This window comes from Grammomys surdaster, unplaced genomic scaffold (genome assembly GCF_004785775.1).
Source record: "Grammomys surdaster isolate TR1022 unplaced genomic scaffold, NIH_TR_1.0 130, whole genome shotgun sequence".
NCBI lineage: Eukaryota > Metazoa > Chordata > Mammalia > Rodentia > Muridae > Grammomys > Grammomys surdaster.
The window spans coordinates 1,550,306-1,567,539 of record NW_021604588.1 but is presented as its reverse complement, the minus strand read 5'-3'; the positions used below and the strand labels follow the sequence as shown (position 1 = coordinate 1,567,539).

The 17,234-nt window shown below is 38.1% G+C and overlaps 1 protein-coding gene across 4 annotated transcripts in view; it reads left to right on the top strand.

Annotated features, from left to right (window-relative positions):
* Positions 1 to 17,234, top strand: part of Cep350 (centrosomal protein 350) — a 137,301-nt gene that overhangs the window by 50,595 nt on the left and 69,472 nt on the right. For all 4 annotated transcript variants that reach the window (XM_028758394.1, XM_028758401.1, XM_028758385.1 and 1 more), the window contains 7 exons: positions 32 to 153; positions 2,995 to 4,055; positions 7,236 to 7,377; positions 9,052 to 9,221; positions 11,616 to 11,802; positions 15,870 to 16,072; positions 16,698 to 16,861. In XM_028758394.1, coding sequence (XP_028614227.1) covers positions 32 to 153; positions 2,995 to 4,055; positions 7,236 to 7,377; positions 9,052 to 9,221; positions 11,616 to 11,802; positions 15,870 to 16,072; positions 16,698 to 16,861 — 2,049 coding nt within the window. The remainder of the gene's footprint in view (positions 1 to 31; positions 154 to 2,994; positions 4,056 to 7,235; positions 7,378 to 9,051; positions 9,222 to 11,615; positions 11,803 to 15,869; positions 16,073 to 16,697; positions 16,862 to 17,234) is intronic.

Genomic DNA, 17,234 nt, shown 5'->3' with positions numbered 1-17,234 from the left:
ATCAGATAAATTTGATGCTCTTTTCTCTTAGACCAGACCTGGGTATCAACCATCTGGAGAATCTGATAAAGAAAACAAAATACAGGAACGTCCCCCAAGTGCGTCTTCCAGTAGTGACCTGTCCCTGTCAGAACCTCCACAACCTCTTGCAAGGTAAAAAAAAAAATAAATAAATAAATAAATAAATAAAATAAAATAAAATAAAATAAAATAAAATGAGAGAATGAAAGATGACCAAGGTTCTTTCTTTTTATGAGAAGACATTTCACATTTGGTGAATATCTTCAACTAATACCTGAACATGGTGTACAGATGTACTCACCATGCTCCACGCTGGTTTTTCCTGTCCTTTAATCCAGGTCCAATGTTAATTTCTTATGCAGGTGGTAGCACTCTTGCTCTGTCTAAGCCTAACATAAAGTTTTTGGGTGGGTAAGTCACAGTGAAAGATACGATGGTTCTAAACTATACTTTGTAATAGTAACCATTAGGAGAAGAAAAAAGATTTGAAACTCTTTGAGAATATACAGATACAAGTCAAATCTCTTTCCAATTTGGAGTTAACAAACACAGTCCTTTTTTATCCTAAAGGGCAATAACAATGGTAACATTTACGTTGTTTTCTACATTTATTTATTTTATGTTTATGAGTGTTTTGCCTGCATGTATGTACATACACCATGTATATGCCTTGTACCCATGGAGGTCAGAAGAAAGTAAAGAATCCTTGGAACTGGAGTTACTGATGGTTGTGAGTCACTGTGTGGGTATTGGAGTCAAACCTGAGTCCTACAAGAGCAGGAAGTGCCTTTATTTTTCCTTTATAAAGATTTTTTAATTTCAATTACACATGTATATGTGTGGATATGTGCCTGCCACTGCAGGTGTATGCAGAGATGTCAGTCTCCTATAAGCTGCCTGATATGGACACTGAGAATTGAACCTGGATCCTTTGGAAAAGCAGCAAGTACTTTTAACCTCAGAGCCATCTCTCTAGCCCCGTAGTATTGATGACATTTATTGTTTCTTAGCCTAGAACTGATTGAATCCTTTTAGTAAAAAACATTGTTTGGGTATTCGTATGATTTTATTTGCTTTGTAATACCAGCATGAAGCCCAGTGTCTTGTGCCTTTTAGGCAAGTGATTTGTCACACAGGCACATCAATAGACCTAAGTGCTGTTGTTATGGTTTCACAGAGGAGATAATTGAAGTCTAGATTTTAATTAAACTTTCTCAAAGTCAAAACATTACTTTTGGCATTGGGTTTGCATAGTGACTTTAAAAGCCAGTACTTTTGCCGGGCAGTGGTGGCACACGCCTTTAATCCCAGCACTTGGGAGGCAGAGGCAGGCGGATCTCTGAGTTCAAGTCCAGCCTGGTCTACAGAGTGAGTTCCAGGACAGCCAGGGCTATAAAGAGAAACCCTGTTTCAAAAAAACCAAAAAAAAAAAAAAACCAAAACAAAACCAAAGCAAACAAACAAAAGAACCCAGTACTTTTAACCAGTGTATATACTTACTGCTAATAAGAGAAATGTATAATTTGTTTGATGTCCTAAATATATTTTAAATATAAATCATACATTTTATTTATAATTTAAAAATTTTTATTATGTTCATTTTTATTATGAACGCTTTTGTTTAAATAATACTGTAATCATTGTCAGACCTACTATGCTGTGGTCATGTTGATTTGCCTTTCCCTGAGTTTCTGATTCTAAACATTATGAAACAAACCAAGCACAAGTTTGTTATTACTTTACATTGGTTCCTCTACTTCTTCTTTTCTTTCCTTTCTTTTTCTCCTTTTAAAATTTTAGATTTTTTTTTAAATTTCAAAACTCTACATTTTAGCAAGGAGGTGGTGGCATACTCCTTTAATCCCAGCACTCAGGAGATAGAAGCAAGTAGATCTCTGAGTTCAAGGCCAACCTGGTCTATAGAGCAAGTCAAAAGACCAAACAACCAAAACAAACAAAAAACAAACAAACTAAAGACCAAACAACAACAAGAAGAAAACATGTATATTTTAATAAAGTACTATGTATTGTGCATGTGTGTGGCATATGTAACAGGGCACACATGCTGTGATTGGCCATTACTTTGTATATTCAGTTCCTTCCATCTTTTTATTTGAGTTCTCCAGGCTTGAACGACAGATGCCCTTACCTGCTGAACCATTTGGTGACTTCCAATATTGAGCAGTCTCTCTTAGAGTTCCTATTGCTGTGTAGAGACTTATGGCAACCCTTATAAAGGAAACCGGTTAACTGGAGCTGGCTTACAGTTTCAGAGATTTAGTCTGTTATTGTCACAGTGTAAAGCATGATGGCACACAGAAAAACATGGTGCTGGAGAAGGAACTGAGAGTTCTACATCTAGATCGGCATGCAGTAGGAAGAGAGAGTGACACTGGGCCTGGTTTTAGGATCTGAAACCTCAAAGCTTAACCACAGTGACACACTTCCTCTGACAAGGCCACACCTCCTAATAGCACTACTCCTTAGGAGCCTATGGGGGCCATTTTCATTCAAATCACTACAAAATCTTAACTGTTTCTCTTTTAAGTAATACTATTTTTAAAGGGTTGAATAGAGGTATTGTTCTAAGGAAGCTTGTCTGTAGAGTTTTAAATGGCCATTTGAAAAAATAAGGCCTCACAAAACCACAACTTATACATAGAAAAATGTTAGCAAGGATATAATTGTAAACAAACTACCAAAGATAACAATAGCTTTTTTATTGTTTTTCTCTGAGTAATCTCTCACTCTCAGCCCTTTGCCTTTTTTTTTTTTAATGTATGTATATTATTCTTATAATCCGAGAACCCCTTTACCTTTTTTAAGTGACAGTTTGGACTGGGGACATAGGTCCATAATAGCATACTTGTCTGGTATGGGCAAAGCTCTGGAATCAATTACTAATGCTGTAAAAAAAAGAAAAATAATAATATGGATTACTATATTAACTAACATTGTGCTTTCTGTTATCAGAAGAGACTTGATGGAGCCGACATGGATGCAGCCTGACAGGTTGAGCCCTAGAGGTCATAGTTCTCAAGCACAGCCCCTGGTTGGAACGGCTGAAAATTTACTCTCTCATCTCTTGCATCTTGAGCACGTAGGAATTTTGCACAAGGACTATGAATCTGTTTTACCAGCCAAGAAGAGTCATAATAAGGCTTCAGGACCGTTAACTTTCACACCTCAACCATATCTGACCTCACAAGCTCCTCATCCAGATGCCTTGTTAAAACCTAGTACCAGCCAATATAAGAGTAAACTGGATCGTATTGAAGCCCTGAAAGCAACAGCTGCTTCTCTGTCCAGTAGAATTGAAAGTGAAGCTAAGAAACTAGCTGGGGCCAGCATTAACTATGGGTCAGTGTGGAACACTGAGTGTGATGTGAAGGTAGCACCTCAAGAGAATGGACCTTGGACTAAAGCTATCAGTCCACCTGTGAAAGAGGACATTGAAGATGCGTTCTCCGCCCGGATTCAGAAGATGCTGGGAACCTGTGTATCTCATGCAACTTTTGATGATGAGCTTCCTGGTGTAGGCAGTCTTAGTGAATATAAAAAACTTCCTGAGATGATCAGACCCCAGAGTGCCATATCAAGCTTGAGAATGAAATCCCCTAGTCCTAAGCCAGGAGGGCTGCTGGCACAGTTGTGCAGGAGGCAGACAGATTCTTCTATCTCTGACATACAAGCCTGTTCTCAAGAAAGAGCCAAAAGGTCTCTTTGTTCCAGCATAGACTCAGTCAGTGAAGGGCCTCTTCTTAGTGAAGGAAGTCTCTCTGAGGAAGAAGGACACCGGGATGCAAGACCTCTTTTGAAGGTAGCAGAAATCTTAAAGGAAAAAGAATTCTGTGCTGGAGAGAGAAATTCTTATGAACCCATCAAAGAGTTTCAGAAAGAAGCTGAGAAATTCTTGCCACTTTTTGGGCACATAGGTGGTACACAAAGCAAAGGACCATGGGAAGAACTGGCAAAGGGAAGTCCACACAGCGTCATTAATATTTTTACCAAGTCATATCAGTTATATGGAAAAGGTGAGAAAAATAAAGCCTTATACTATATTTAGACAGTTATTTCATAATTTTCTTTTTATTGTTTTTTTTTTTTTTAAATCCAGGGTGTCTCATAATACTGCAATCTTGTAATCCAGCTTTCCTTTTCTAGGATGAAGTTAATTCCTTCAGGTATATCCCTTTCTATTTTCTCTTTATTATAGGTGAATTCTACCCAACATATAGTAACATAACTTTAGAATTCCTAGGTTGTAGATTTTCACTGTATAAGTGGAGCAAATTATTTGAAACCTGCTTTTTTGTTGTGTGTGCCTGGTGCTAGCAGAGGCCAGAAGAAGGTGTTGAATGCTCTTGGACTGGAGTTTCAGATGATTGTGAGGTGCTTTGTGTGGGCACTTCTATGGAAGAGTGCCACTGGTCTTACCTGCTGAGCCATCACTCCACTCCTTCTTGACATTCTTATTTTTTAATAAGAAAATTGGTTTCATTCTTAAATTCTTGTATTAGATCATTATAATTTTATACCTATATTGAAATATTTGGAGATGAAATATGCATTTGGGATTTGCTTCAAAATAGTCTGTAGGGTCACAGTAGAAGATTGTTTAATTGAACTCGCTTTTTTAAAAAAAATTTTTTAAATTTATTTACATTTCAGATGACATCCCCTTCCCCCATTTCCCTTCCCTAGAAACCCCCATTCCATCCCCCCTCCTCCTTTTTGTTTTCATACCATTTTAATTACCTGCAAGTATTAAGGTCAGTTCTAGGTTGAGGAACTAGCAATACAATAGATGCAAATAGTCAAGGAACAAGTAAGACAGTAAACACAAACAGTCAAAGAACAAGCAAGACAATAAACAAAGTTCTGTGAACACTCCAGTGATCACTGTTTCTAAGGGCTTATCAGGATGACCAAAGTATCTGAGCCTACTTCTCTCTCCTAGCCCAAAGTCATTTTCATGTCTTACTTCCTTGTTCTAGCCTAAGACTTAGATTCCTGTCTGAAATTACTTCTTTGTTCTAGCCTAAGATTTAGATTCCTGCCTGAAATTACTTCTTTGTTCTAGCCTAATGTCAGATTCCTGCCTGAAGCCCACTTCCTTGTCCTTGGCCAATGTCATATTTCTGCCAAATAGCTCATTTCCTTGTCCTTGGCCCATGTCAGATTCTTGCCAAGCAGCCCCAAAAGCTCTCTGCCTCTCCCCCTTTTTAATTTCATAAACAAGATTGAGCCTGTCTTAGGTCGTTCTGACAAGCATGCCTTCCTTACCCATCCTGGAATATGCATTATCAAAGGCAATGCAATTCTGTCATAGTTTGGTAAGGCTCTGTACAGAATTTTACCCGTCCTTGGCTTGCCAGTCTGTTAATTTAATAACTCTGTCTGGGGGTCCATTTTTAGTTTCATGACCATGTACTTTTGCTGCCAACATGTTGATGTTGTTAAAGACAAGCTTTAACACAATGAGCAGGACTAAAAATATTCCCAGGACAAAAAGGGCTAGCATGATCAAGCTATATATGCCATTCTTGAAGCCTGACCAAAATAGAAATACAGACCTTAGGCCATGAGTAATTTTATCAGCAGTATCTGTCGCATCAACGCTCAGCAGAGTAGCATTCTTTAAATTCTAAGCTCACTATGCAAAGTTAAAACATCCAGAGAGATGTTAGAATTATGCCAAATACCCTGCAAGTGTCTTTAAATTTTTTTCCTAATTATAATGACTGCCCCTGTAAATTTTAGAACTAACACAAATCCAATGATATTTGACTTGACACTTAATACGGCTGGCTCCTTTCTCTTAAACTCTGACCCTCCTTCCAATAATTTTAATTGGATTCAAAAAAGAGCATCAATCTGTTGTTCCAAATCCCTATCTAAATCCTCTTGTATATTCAACACATTAGTAACATTTTTTGCTAAATGATTAACAAAAGTCTTAACTTCTTGTGTCAAAGCAATTGAAGAAGCAGTGGTGCTAGCAGTTAATTTAATTAAAGCTGTTATACGAGCAATAATCAAGCCCACTACCCTCTTGCTTCTGCTTAAAGCCTGACTCACTTCTTCCAGTACTTGTAAACTTTTTTTCTGAATATCAAGGTTCTGTAATACTCAGGGCAATAAAACAAAAGCTGATTGATAGATCTCCGTAACAGACATGCTGGGTTTCAACACACTAACACAATTAGAAAGTATACAATCAATGCAACTTACATTAAATACTGTAGAAGACACAAAAGTAATTTTAAGTTGACAATTAAAAGAGCCTTAACAAATATACTAACACTTGTTTGAAATCCAGATCCTGTTCCAACTTTATCTCTTGCTATCATAACATTGTAGAGAACTGCAGCAAACTTCCAAATATGTCTCTGAAAATGTCCAGAAGCAGCCTTCCAAATGAAGACTGTTATTTCCAATATTGGATTGATTTCTAGATCAGTCTGTGATTGAGTCCGAATAACTGGTCACATGTAAGAAAAATACAAGAGTCATTGTAACTTCTCTTTTTGATTCTCTGTTCCACAAGGTTGAGGCAAGGCAGCTTGTGCCATCTGGGGTATAGGTAAGCAAAGGTGGGTTGGAAATATATGTCCAGTACAGCTTCCCAGTCACCATTATCAGGGCACTCAGCAAGCTCACAGGTCAGCATCCTTCTTTGTCCTGACATCAGCATATCTCATCCATTGCTCAGGCAGCCACCATGCTCCTTCAGCATCCTGCAGAAAAAACACAAACATGCCCTCTTCCCCATATTTAATATCGGAATCATGCCTTATGCCAGTAAGTGAATTCTTCTTTTTCACCTATGCATAAATATGCCTGAAACTAGCTTGTTTTTTTTTTAATTAGTTGTTGTTGAAGCTAGTAATGGATACATGAATTATTTATTTTCAATTTTTTCCTAAAAAGAAGTGAAGATAGCCAGACATAGTGGTGCAAGCCTTTAATCTGAGCACTTGGGTGGCAGAGGCAGGAGGATCTCAGAGTTTGAGGCCAGCATGGTCTACAAAGCAAGTTCCAGGACAGCCAAGGCTACATAGAGAAACCCTGTCTTAGAAAAAAAAAAAAAACTATAAAAGCAAATGAAAGTATCATTTGTTTATGTTAATAACATGAAGTTGTAGAATGCTTTGCTTGTAGTTTAAATTTTTTTTGTTTCTAACCATACCTCAATTATTATTATTTTATAGGGTTTGAAGACAGGGGGACATTGGTATCACGGCCTTTGAATGCCACCACAACCCCACTCAGCAGCGTTTCGTATGAAGATGATTTTGTCTCCTCTCCAGGAAGTGGGACACTGACAGAAAAGAAATCAACTCTTGAATCTCAGTAAGAATTTGATAGCAAATATGTATACAAATGAGAGAGCTCTGGTCAGAATTTAAGTCACATCTTAATTGTTGATACATACAAAGGCTGTGTAACAGGCTGATCATGAACTCTGGATCCAGACTATCTGAATTGACTTGTTCAGTTGAGTGCTTGCTTGGTGAAAATAGTCTTACCTGCTTACCTCACAGAGTTGTTACAAATGTTCAGTAAAATACACATTTTTCTCTTTTTTTTGAGATATGGTCTCATGTAGCCAAGGATGAGTTTAAACTCCTGATCCTCCTGCCTCCAATTCTCAAGTGTTCTGGGATTACCTCTGTGTGTTGCCACACCTGGTGAGTGGAACATAGAATACTTAAAACAGGACCTGGTACATAAGAAAGAAAATACAGGTTATAAGTAAGTCTGTGAGTCCCCAATAGAGGATAGCATTGGGAAATGGTCTTCAACCTATTAATATGAGAAATATAAAAAATTGTTTTTGTGGTAAATTGAGGAAAATCAGATATTTAATTTTATGATCCTAGTAATACTGTTTAATCAAGACAACATCTTGACTTTGGTATACAATAAAAATCTAAGCTTTGAAAACATTGATTATAACAGCAGATGATCATTGGGACCTTAGTGTGCAAGACACTGAAAGGGAGGACTGTGCCTGTACAACTCACTGTTGTAATAGCCTGCTGTGGAAAGGGTCATTCTTCTTAGAATACTAGTCTTAGACAGGAAATTGAAGAACAGAAGTTAAATTATACAAAATCACAAAACAAATTTGACTTTCCTAGAGTTTCTTCCCTAAATTTTATTTCCATGTAAATTTATCATTTTCCATATTCAACATCTTTTATATACCCCTAAGAAATTATTAGATAATCTTATAGAAATTAGTTCTGCTAATTTTCTACTAGCTGGAATAGTATGAATATTCATAAAACTATAGGAGGAAAATTGTAGTTTAAATTTTGAGCCTAAAGAAAAGATTAGATTTTTAAATTAAGGTTTTTAAGGATTTAATTAATATCATCAACCAATATGATTTAATGCATTTCACTATAGATGAAAGTAGAATATATTAAGATTATTCTTCTGTATAAGATTATCAGAGGAAAATAATTATGCTGTATAAAAGTGTAAGTTTAAGTATCAGTAGTAATTGAGGCCACAGTTTCCCATTGTCAACATTGTGTTTTTTCTCATACATGTCTGAAACATTTGTTTTTCTCAAGCTAGGGCTTATGTAGCAAAGGTTAGCCTTGAACTTCTGATCCTCCTATTTCCTCCTTCTCAGTTTATGGTGTTCTGTAGACCAAACCCGAGGCTCCATGCGTGCTAGGCAGACACTGCCAACTGAGCTACATCTCCAGGCCGGGAACATTTTATTTGTTTTCACTTAATAAACAACTCATCTCAGATTTTTTTCTCCTGAGTAATAGACTGAGCAACAGAAAACCAAATTTATACTAGTTGTTGGACATATCTTCCACTATTTAGTTTGAGTACCTTTTGTTATAAATTTGTTTTGTTTTTGTCTTTTGTTTTTGACTCAGGAGTGAGCTTTGCTTTGGCATCTGATCTAGGTATTCAAAGCTCCTTTGAAACAGAATTTGTGATTTTTTTCACTTTTGATTTTTTTTTTTTTGTTAACTCATATTACTTTTTCCTGGACAGAATTGATGGTAGCAACTTAGGCATTCAGGAGGACCATTCTAGCAGAAAGTTTGCCTATGACCTTGGCTCTGTGGATGCTACCTCACAGCATTCCTCCGGAGCCCACTCTGCTGTATCAACTCGCTCATCTGCTTCTAAAGGAAAGAAAGGAAAAAAGGAAAAGATGGACTGTAAGTAGAATTCCCCCTGATGGCTTTCTCGCTTCTTCATGGTATTGTGGTAGTGACCTAAAGTTATAGTTTGGTTCTGTAATTAGGAGATAAATTTATTTATAATAATGTAATTAGCTTTCACATTTGTGAAATATCTTTAATATCTTTTTTTGTAAAACATCAAACTTTTTAGTATAAATCTTTTAATACAGACAAGATGCATAATTAAAAATTTCAGAATTACAAATACTCATTCAAGAAATATAAATCAGGGCTAGCAAATTATGGAGATGGCTTAGTGGGTAACAGCAATGGCTGCACAATCCTGACAGCATGAGTTTGATCCCTGTGACCCATATAAACATGAATGAAGAGGACACATAGCCACCTTTGACCTCTGTGTATGTGCTGTGGCACTCTTCTAAGTGTGCAGTTGGCTCTCCCACATGCAGGTAAATAAAACAAAAAATTTAAATGTATAAGTCATCCATAATCCATTTGTTCAGAGGCAACTACTATTATTGTTTTTGATGACTTTTTCAAATATATACATGAAGCCATATCTTTATTTTAAAAAGAAGTAAAAATGATATTGCTTTGCAACTGCTTAAAAAAAACCCAACTTGGTAGTATATCACATCTCTAAGCATCATCACACATAATCTTCAAATTTCCTTCTCTGTAAAGCAGACTGGAGGTCATATGGTGATTTGAAGAGCAAGAGAGACTATTGGAAATGATGTGTGTACCATAGTACTTAGCATAGTAGTTGTACCTTTTGTCACTCAGTAAATCTTTTTGAGTGATTTATATACCTGCCGATGTGTACAGTTATACACAGATCACTATGTGAGCATGTATATATGTCTGTGGAGGTCAGTGTACAACTGTGGGTTTAGTTTTTCCTCACCTTGAGACAGACTGTGAGTACAAGAAGCTCTCTGCCCATGAGCTTCTGAGAGTCTCTTCTTCCATCTTTTGTTTAAGTGCTGGGGTTGCAGATACTTGCTACTAAGCCTGATCTTATGTGGATTTAGGGGATCCCAACTTTCCTGGTTAGGCAGCAAGCACTTTACCAGTAAGTAATCTCTCCAGTCCCATATGTATTCTGTAGACCTATAGGTCGGGAGACATGGAGAACATGCAAACGCTTCTCATGCTCACACAATGGTTTCAAGCTTGTGAGTGATTTTTCTTTTTTTAAGATTTATTTATTACACACACACACACACACACACACACACACACACACACACACACACACACAGAGGCGGTCTTCAGACACACCAGAATAGGACATTGAATCCCATTACAGATGGTTGTGAGCCACCATCTGGTTGCTGGGAATTGAACTCAGGACCTCTGAAAGAGCAGTCAGTGCTCTTAACTGCTGAGCCATCACTCCAGCCTGATTTTTCTTTTGTATGTATTTTTCCTTAAAAAGATAAACTGCTTATTGAATTCTAAAATATGAGGTAGGATAAGAATATGGAAAGAAACTAACTGGTCAGTAGAGGAGATTATATTTAAAAAAAATAATTGCCTGTAATTTCTAATGTAAAGATGATAGTGCTCACAGTTTACAATTTTATTTTGGTAAAATAATACACATATAGCCAGATGTGGTGAGGCATCCCTTTAATCTTAACACTGGGGAAGTAGAGGCAGTCTGATCTCTGTGAGTTTGAGGCCAGACTGGTCTATATAGTGAGTTCCAGGGCAGCCAAGTCTATATAGTGAAGGCCTTGTCTCAGAAAAATCAAAATGACAATAATAATAATGCATAGGCTTTTTCATAAGCCCTTTTCAAAGGCTCCAGGTTTATCAGGCTAGAGAATTAGCTCAGTTGGTAGATAGATGTCCTTGCCTAGAATATACAAAGGCCTGTGTTTGATCCCCACACTACAGACTATGTGGTATGATGGTGCATTCCTGTAATGGCAGTACTCAGGAGGTAGAGACAGGAGTTCATGGTCTTCTTCAGCTGCATAGTAAAGCGAGGCCAGCATGGGCTACATGAGCTACCATCTCTAAAACAAAACAAGTCATTTCAATCATGTTCAAGTTCAGTGACATTAAGTCCACATTTGTATCATCAAGACCGTCACTACCGCCATCTCCACTCTCCCCTCCTCAGCTGCTGACAGCCACTGCTTCTATAAATTTGGCTGGTCTCTACTTCACACAGGTAGAAGAGTGGACTCTGGAATTACAGACATACATGTGCCTAATGGCTGTTTTCTTAAGTGGAGGCAGAAAAATGAACTACTTCATTTTAGATATAAAAAATTGGTTTTAAATGTAAATTAAATTTAAATACTCTGATCTGTAATTTATTTTACTGAAAAAATTTTATCAGCTATCCCAGTAAGTCTAATGTTGGAAATTTGCTTACAAAAATGACCTTTACAGGGTTGGATTCATTCACTGGAAATGCTCAGAACACATTTACTGATGAGGAAAAAGTCCAATCAGACTCAGAGCGTGGCTCCCATCCAGGAAGGAAACTTGGGGCTAGCAACAAACTTGGAATTAGAGACCATGAGCAGACTCTGGATGCTGAGAGCACATTGGAGGAACTTTCTGGGCATTCTGTAAGGTAAAGCACATATTCTTTATGCTGACATTTGTATGTAATGGAAGTTAAATATATTGTTGTTCAGTGAATTTGGTAAATTTGAGCTTGGCAGTTCACTGTGTACATGTTTGAGCTGGTATAGGTTGTTTACTTTCTGAAGGACACTGTAACAGTTGACAGCTGTATACTTTGTTTTAGCATGTGGCTATTCCTCATTGCAACTGTTTTTTAAAGACATCTCTAGTAATTATTTGCTTCAAGCACAAGCCCTTTTTCTCTCCTGACATCATTGTTATGTTGTTCTTGGCTCATTCTTTTGTCTAAGCCTTTCTTGGGGTTCATGAGGTAGGTGAGCTACCCCACAGAGAAATGCTTGACCTAGTCCTACTGGAGTGTCTCCATTGGAGCACCACAGAGCACCTCATTTCTACAAATTGTGTTCCTCAACTCTGTTCTTCCACTCTAAACACAACTACTCAGTATCCCGTTCATTTCATTGTTGAAATTATTTCTTCCTCTAAGTAGTTTTGTCCTGTCTAGTTAAGACTACTCAAACATTCTCTGAAGTATCACTCTTACACTGACCATGGAATTTGTGTACCTGTATTTTTCATTCTTTTAAAAATGCTTTAAAGTTGTGTGTGGGTGTGTGATGTGTGTGTGTTTGTGTGTCTGTGATATGTGTGTGTGTGTGATGTGTGTGATGTGTTTGTGTGTGTGTGATGTGTGTGGTGTGTGTGTGTGATGTGTGTGTGTGATGTGTGTGTGGTGTATGTGAGTGTGTGTGTGATGTGTTTGTGTGTGTGTGATGTGTGTGTGGTGTGTGTGTGTTATATGTGTGTGTGGTGTGTGTGTGTGATGTATGTGTGGTGTGTGTGTGTGATGTGTGTGTGGTGTGTGTGTGATGTGTGTATGATGTGTGTGAGTGTGTATGTGTGTGGTGTGTGTGAGTGTGTGTGTGATGTGTTTGTATTTGTGTGTGTGTGATCTTTGTGTGGTGTGTGTGTGTGTGGTGTGTGTGTGTGGTATGTGTGTGTGATGTGTGTGTGGTGTGTGTGTGTGTGATGTGTGTGTATGGTGTGTGTGTGATATGTGTGTGTGGTGTGTGTGAGTGTGGACATTTGTGGTTTACTGTCCATATGTGGAGGTGAGAGGACACTTTGAGGAGGTGTCAGTTCTCTCCTTCCTCTCTGTTGAGACCGTCTCTCTTCTTGTTTGTACCATGCTGGTTCTGTTACAACATTGAACTCCCAAGCTGTTGTCCTTTGAGCTTCCAGTGATTCTCCAGTCTCTGCCTTCCATCTCACAATAGGAGTGCCATGCCACTTCAACCAGCAGGGGTTTTTTATTTATATTCCAGCCATTGCCCCCATCTTGGTCCCTCCTCCCACAGTTCCTCATCCCATTCCTCCTCCCTCTTGCCTCCAAGAAGATGCTCCTCCCTCATCAAACCTCTCCCTTCCCTGGGGCTTCAAGTCATTCAAGGATCAGACGCGTCTTCTCCCACTGAGGCCAGACCAGGCAGTCCTCTGTTGTATATGTGCCAGGGTCCTTGGACCAGCCTGTGTATGCTGCCTGATCAGTGGCTCAGTCTCTGGGAGCTCACTGGGGTCTGGGTTAGTTGAATCTGCTGGTCTTCCTATGGGGCTGCCCTTCCCTTCAGCTTCTTCAATCCTTCCCCTAATTCAACCATAGGGGTCCCTGACTTCAGTTCAATGGTTGGGTATAAGTATCTGCATCTGTCTCAGTCAGCTGCTGGTAGGGCCTCTCAGAGGGCCAGAATCCTGTCTGTAAGCACATCATAGTATCAGTAATAGTGTCAGGTCTTGGTGCTTCCTCACCCCTCTATGAGATGGATCCCAAGTTGGGCTGGTCATTGGACCACGTTTCCTTCAGTCTCTTTTTCATTTTTGTTCTTGCAGTTCTTTTAGACAGGAACAAGTCTGGATCAGAAATTTTAACTGTGGATTGGAAACCCTGTCCCTCCACTTGAAGTCCTGTCTATCTACTGGAGGTAGACTCTCCCCATTGTTGCCATTTTGACTAAGGTCACCCCTAATGAGTCCTGAGAGTCTCTCACCTCCCGGTCTCTTGTACTTTCTAGAGGGTCCCTCCATCTCCCCCCCACCCCCCGCCCGAGGCTGCAAATATAAATTCATCTTGTGAAACCATACAGTGAGTTACAGAGTCCTTTATTTTGTCTAATGTGGTAGAATTCAAAATGAGAATTCATTTTAGGTACTATAAATCAAATCGACTATAGTCTCCTATACATTGTTTTGCTTTCAATGGCTCAATTATGGTCAACTGTCATTGTAAAATATTATGTAGAAAATTGTAGAAATAAATGACTTCTTTCCTTAAAGTAATATTGTTCTAAGTAATTGCATAGGATTCAGGCCTGTCTTCCATTTGACTCATCTCTTTGAGCATCTCTTTCTCTTTCTGTGTTTCTTATCTCTCTCTGTGTTTGAGTTTAATTAAACTTTTTTAAAATTTAATAATGGATTTCAATCTAAGGATAGTAACAGTGCTAATTTGTATATGCTAAAAAGACCTTATAAAGTGCTTCCTTTAAGTGAAAGGTAAAAAAACAAAACAAAAAAAAGGAATGGAAAAGATTGTATGCTGAAGTTATGTAGCAAAGAGCTACAGTGAGAAATGCAATTTATTTCTGAAGTTATGGAGATGGTAAAAGAATGTCACAATAGTTTTACTGCAGCACCTCAGACGTAACGTTCACAGCCACACTGGGTGGCAAGTAACAGGCTAAGATGAGAAAGTGAAGCTGGAGAGATGACTCAGCGTGTTAGAGCTCTCAGTGCTCTTCCAGAGGATCCGGGGTGGTTCTTAGCACCCACATTGTTGTTCTCAACCACTGTAACTCCAGTTCTAGGGAATCCAGTGCCCCCTTTTGGTCACCTCAGCCTCCTGCACCAAGTCCTACAGAAATGTACACTCAGGTACACATATATACACATAAAACAAATATTTTTTAATGTACAGGAAAGGCATTAAACATGTATGTGTGTAAATAGTGTGTATCAGGTTTTGGTACTACCTAAGGTTTCAGGTATCTATTGGAGGTACTAAGAACATATCCCTCTGTGTGTGGAGGGGCACTACTGTTACATTCTATTTTTCTTCAGATATTCAAGGTAGGCATAATTTTTGTTTGCCTTTAAAATCCATCACATTTTTTTTCAGAAGTTAAAAGTAAACCTATTTTAATATATTAAAAATGTCTTAATTGCACCAGGTGTGGTGGCCAACACCTTTGATCCCAGTGCTCAGGAGACAGAGGCAGGTGGATCTCTGAGTTCCAGGCCACCCTGGTCTGCAAATTGAGTTACAGGACAGCCAAGGCTACACACACACACACACACACACACACACACACACACAAAGTGTTAATTGTGCTAAATACTTTGTAGGGAATCTCTTATTTATCAAGCAGATGTCCAATACAAGTATACATGAATGAATTGTATTTTGTGTGGTGTTAAATACCTTAAGAGTTGTTACAGTCAGTTATGTGAAGTTACATAAGAAAAGCTCAGACAGTGTTAAAAAATTTGGTATGTATAGGTAGACATATATTAAGTATTTGGAGATGACAGTATGAAAATAACTTTTTGCTATAACCTTTGGTTTAACAGAGAAAATGAACATGGCTTTAAAGAAACATAAACACAAAATGGTATTTTACTTGAGACACGTTTTAATATTTGTTTCTAAAATTCAGTTATATTTTTATTAGTGTATAATGGCTGTCTTAAGTTTTGCTTCATAACGGAATGAATGAACTGTGGTGTATGTGACTTGTTCGGTGCTGATTTAGTTAAAAGCTACTTCACTATTTAATTTAAGGGCAGTTTACCTAGCTTGTTCAACACTGTGGATCTAGCAACTAGAGACGTGTTCATGCAGTCCAGTCGAGCAGTGACTGTTGAGTGAGTGACTGCCTCCATCATAACTAGTATTGGTAAAGCTAATTCATGTCGGTAAAGAAAACATGTTTGTTATTCTTACTGTTTGGCTGCTTCTTGGAGTAGTTTCTCTAATGTCTTTATGCAAAAATCTTCTAGTGGCTCATCAGACAAGGGAAGATCTCAGAAGACTCCAACTTCTCCCCTATCTCCAAGTTCACAGAAATTGTTACAGTTTGACCTTCCTGGGACCTCTTTAGAGAGGTCTAAGTCCTCAGTCATAGTACCTCCAACTACAACTGGATTTAAGCCCACTGCAGTTTTCACTGATGTGAATAAAACAGAGATGGCTTCAACACCAGGTAAGTATATTCATACAGGTAAAAGTTTGAGAGTAGAGGGTCAAAAGAATAAATGATAAAGGAGTTGAATCAAAAAAACAAAGTTACGGGTCAGGTATACATTGGCTAGTGGAGTGCTGGCCTAGCCTGGGTTTATCAGACGCTACATAAATCATGTGCAGGATGCACTCACCTCATCCTAGGCCACTGAGTGAGTTAGAAGGTCAGTCTGGGGTACGTGAAACCATACCTCAAAAGAGAGATAGAAACTAACAAGAAAGACAGCAAACTAAGTGATAGGGAAATATTACTTCAAGTTTATATGATTAGTCTTTGAAGTGTTAAGCAAAAACTGTGTAGAAATTAAATATTCAAAAGCATAAATTCAACCATGTTCATTTTTTTCTGTGTTGCCAGCATTAGTAAAAACTCATCCCCCAAATACTCTATTCCATCTGTAGGCATGTAACATGTATATATACATGCCCATAAGAGAAGGACAGAAGTAACTATTAAAATACAATATACTAATAAGTCACTGTCTTTAGTACAAAGAAAAGGTAGATTTGTCACGTGCTTATAAAATGAGAGCTGGTTTTGTCCTATTGTGTGAACCTTTTGATTTAATGATACTTCTGTCCCCCAGGTTCTAAGCGTTTCTCTCCTGCTGGCCTTCAGCATCGCATGGCTGCAGAACTCAGTTACCTGAGTGCCATTGAGGAGTCAGTTCGTCAGCTGTCTGATGTGGAAAGAGTTAGAGGCATTGCCCTCGCTCAGCAGGAGAGTGTATCTCTGGCTCAGATCATAAAGGTATTAGTTGAATTTTCTTAATTTTTTCCCTGTGGTTTTCTTCTTTTCTTTGTGTTTAGAATTACTCTTAATGAGTTTTGTTTGTTTAAAAACCAAAACTTTCAAGCCAGGCATTGTGGTGTATCTGTAATCCCAGCATTCAGGAGGCAGAGGCAAGAGTATCTCTGTGAGTTCAAGGCCAGCATGGTCTATATAGCAAGTTCCAGAACAGCTAAGACTACATACAGAGAAACTCTGTCTCAAAAAAAAAAAGAAAAAAAAATCAAACTTCCAAGGAGAATTAAAAATAGTCTGAATAGTACCTGTAAATAATAGAAGAAAAACTATCATGTGGATTACTAAAAAGAAACCTGAAGCCTGATTTGGTAGTGCA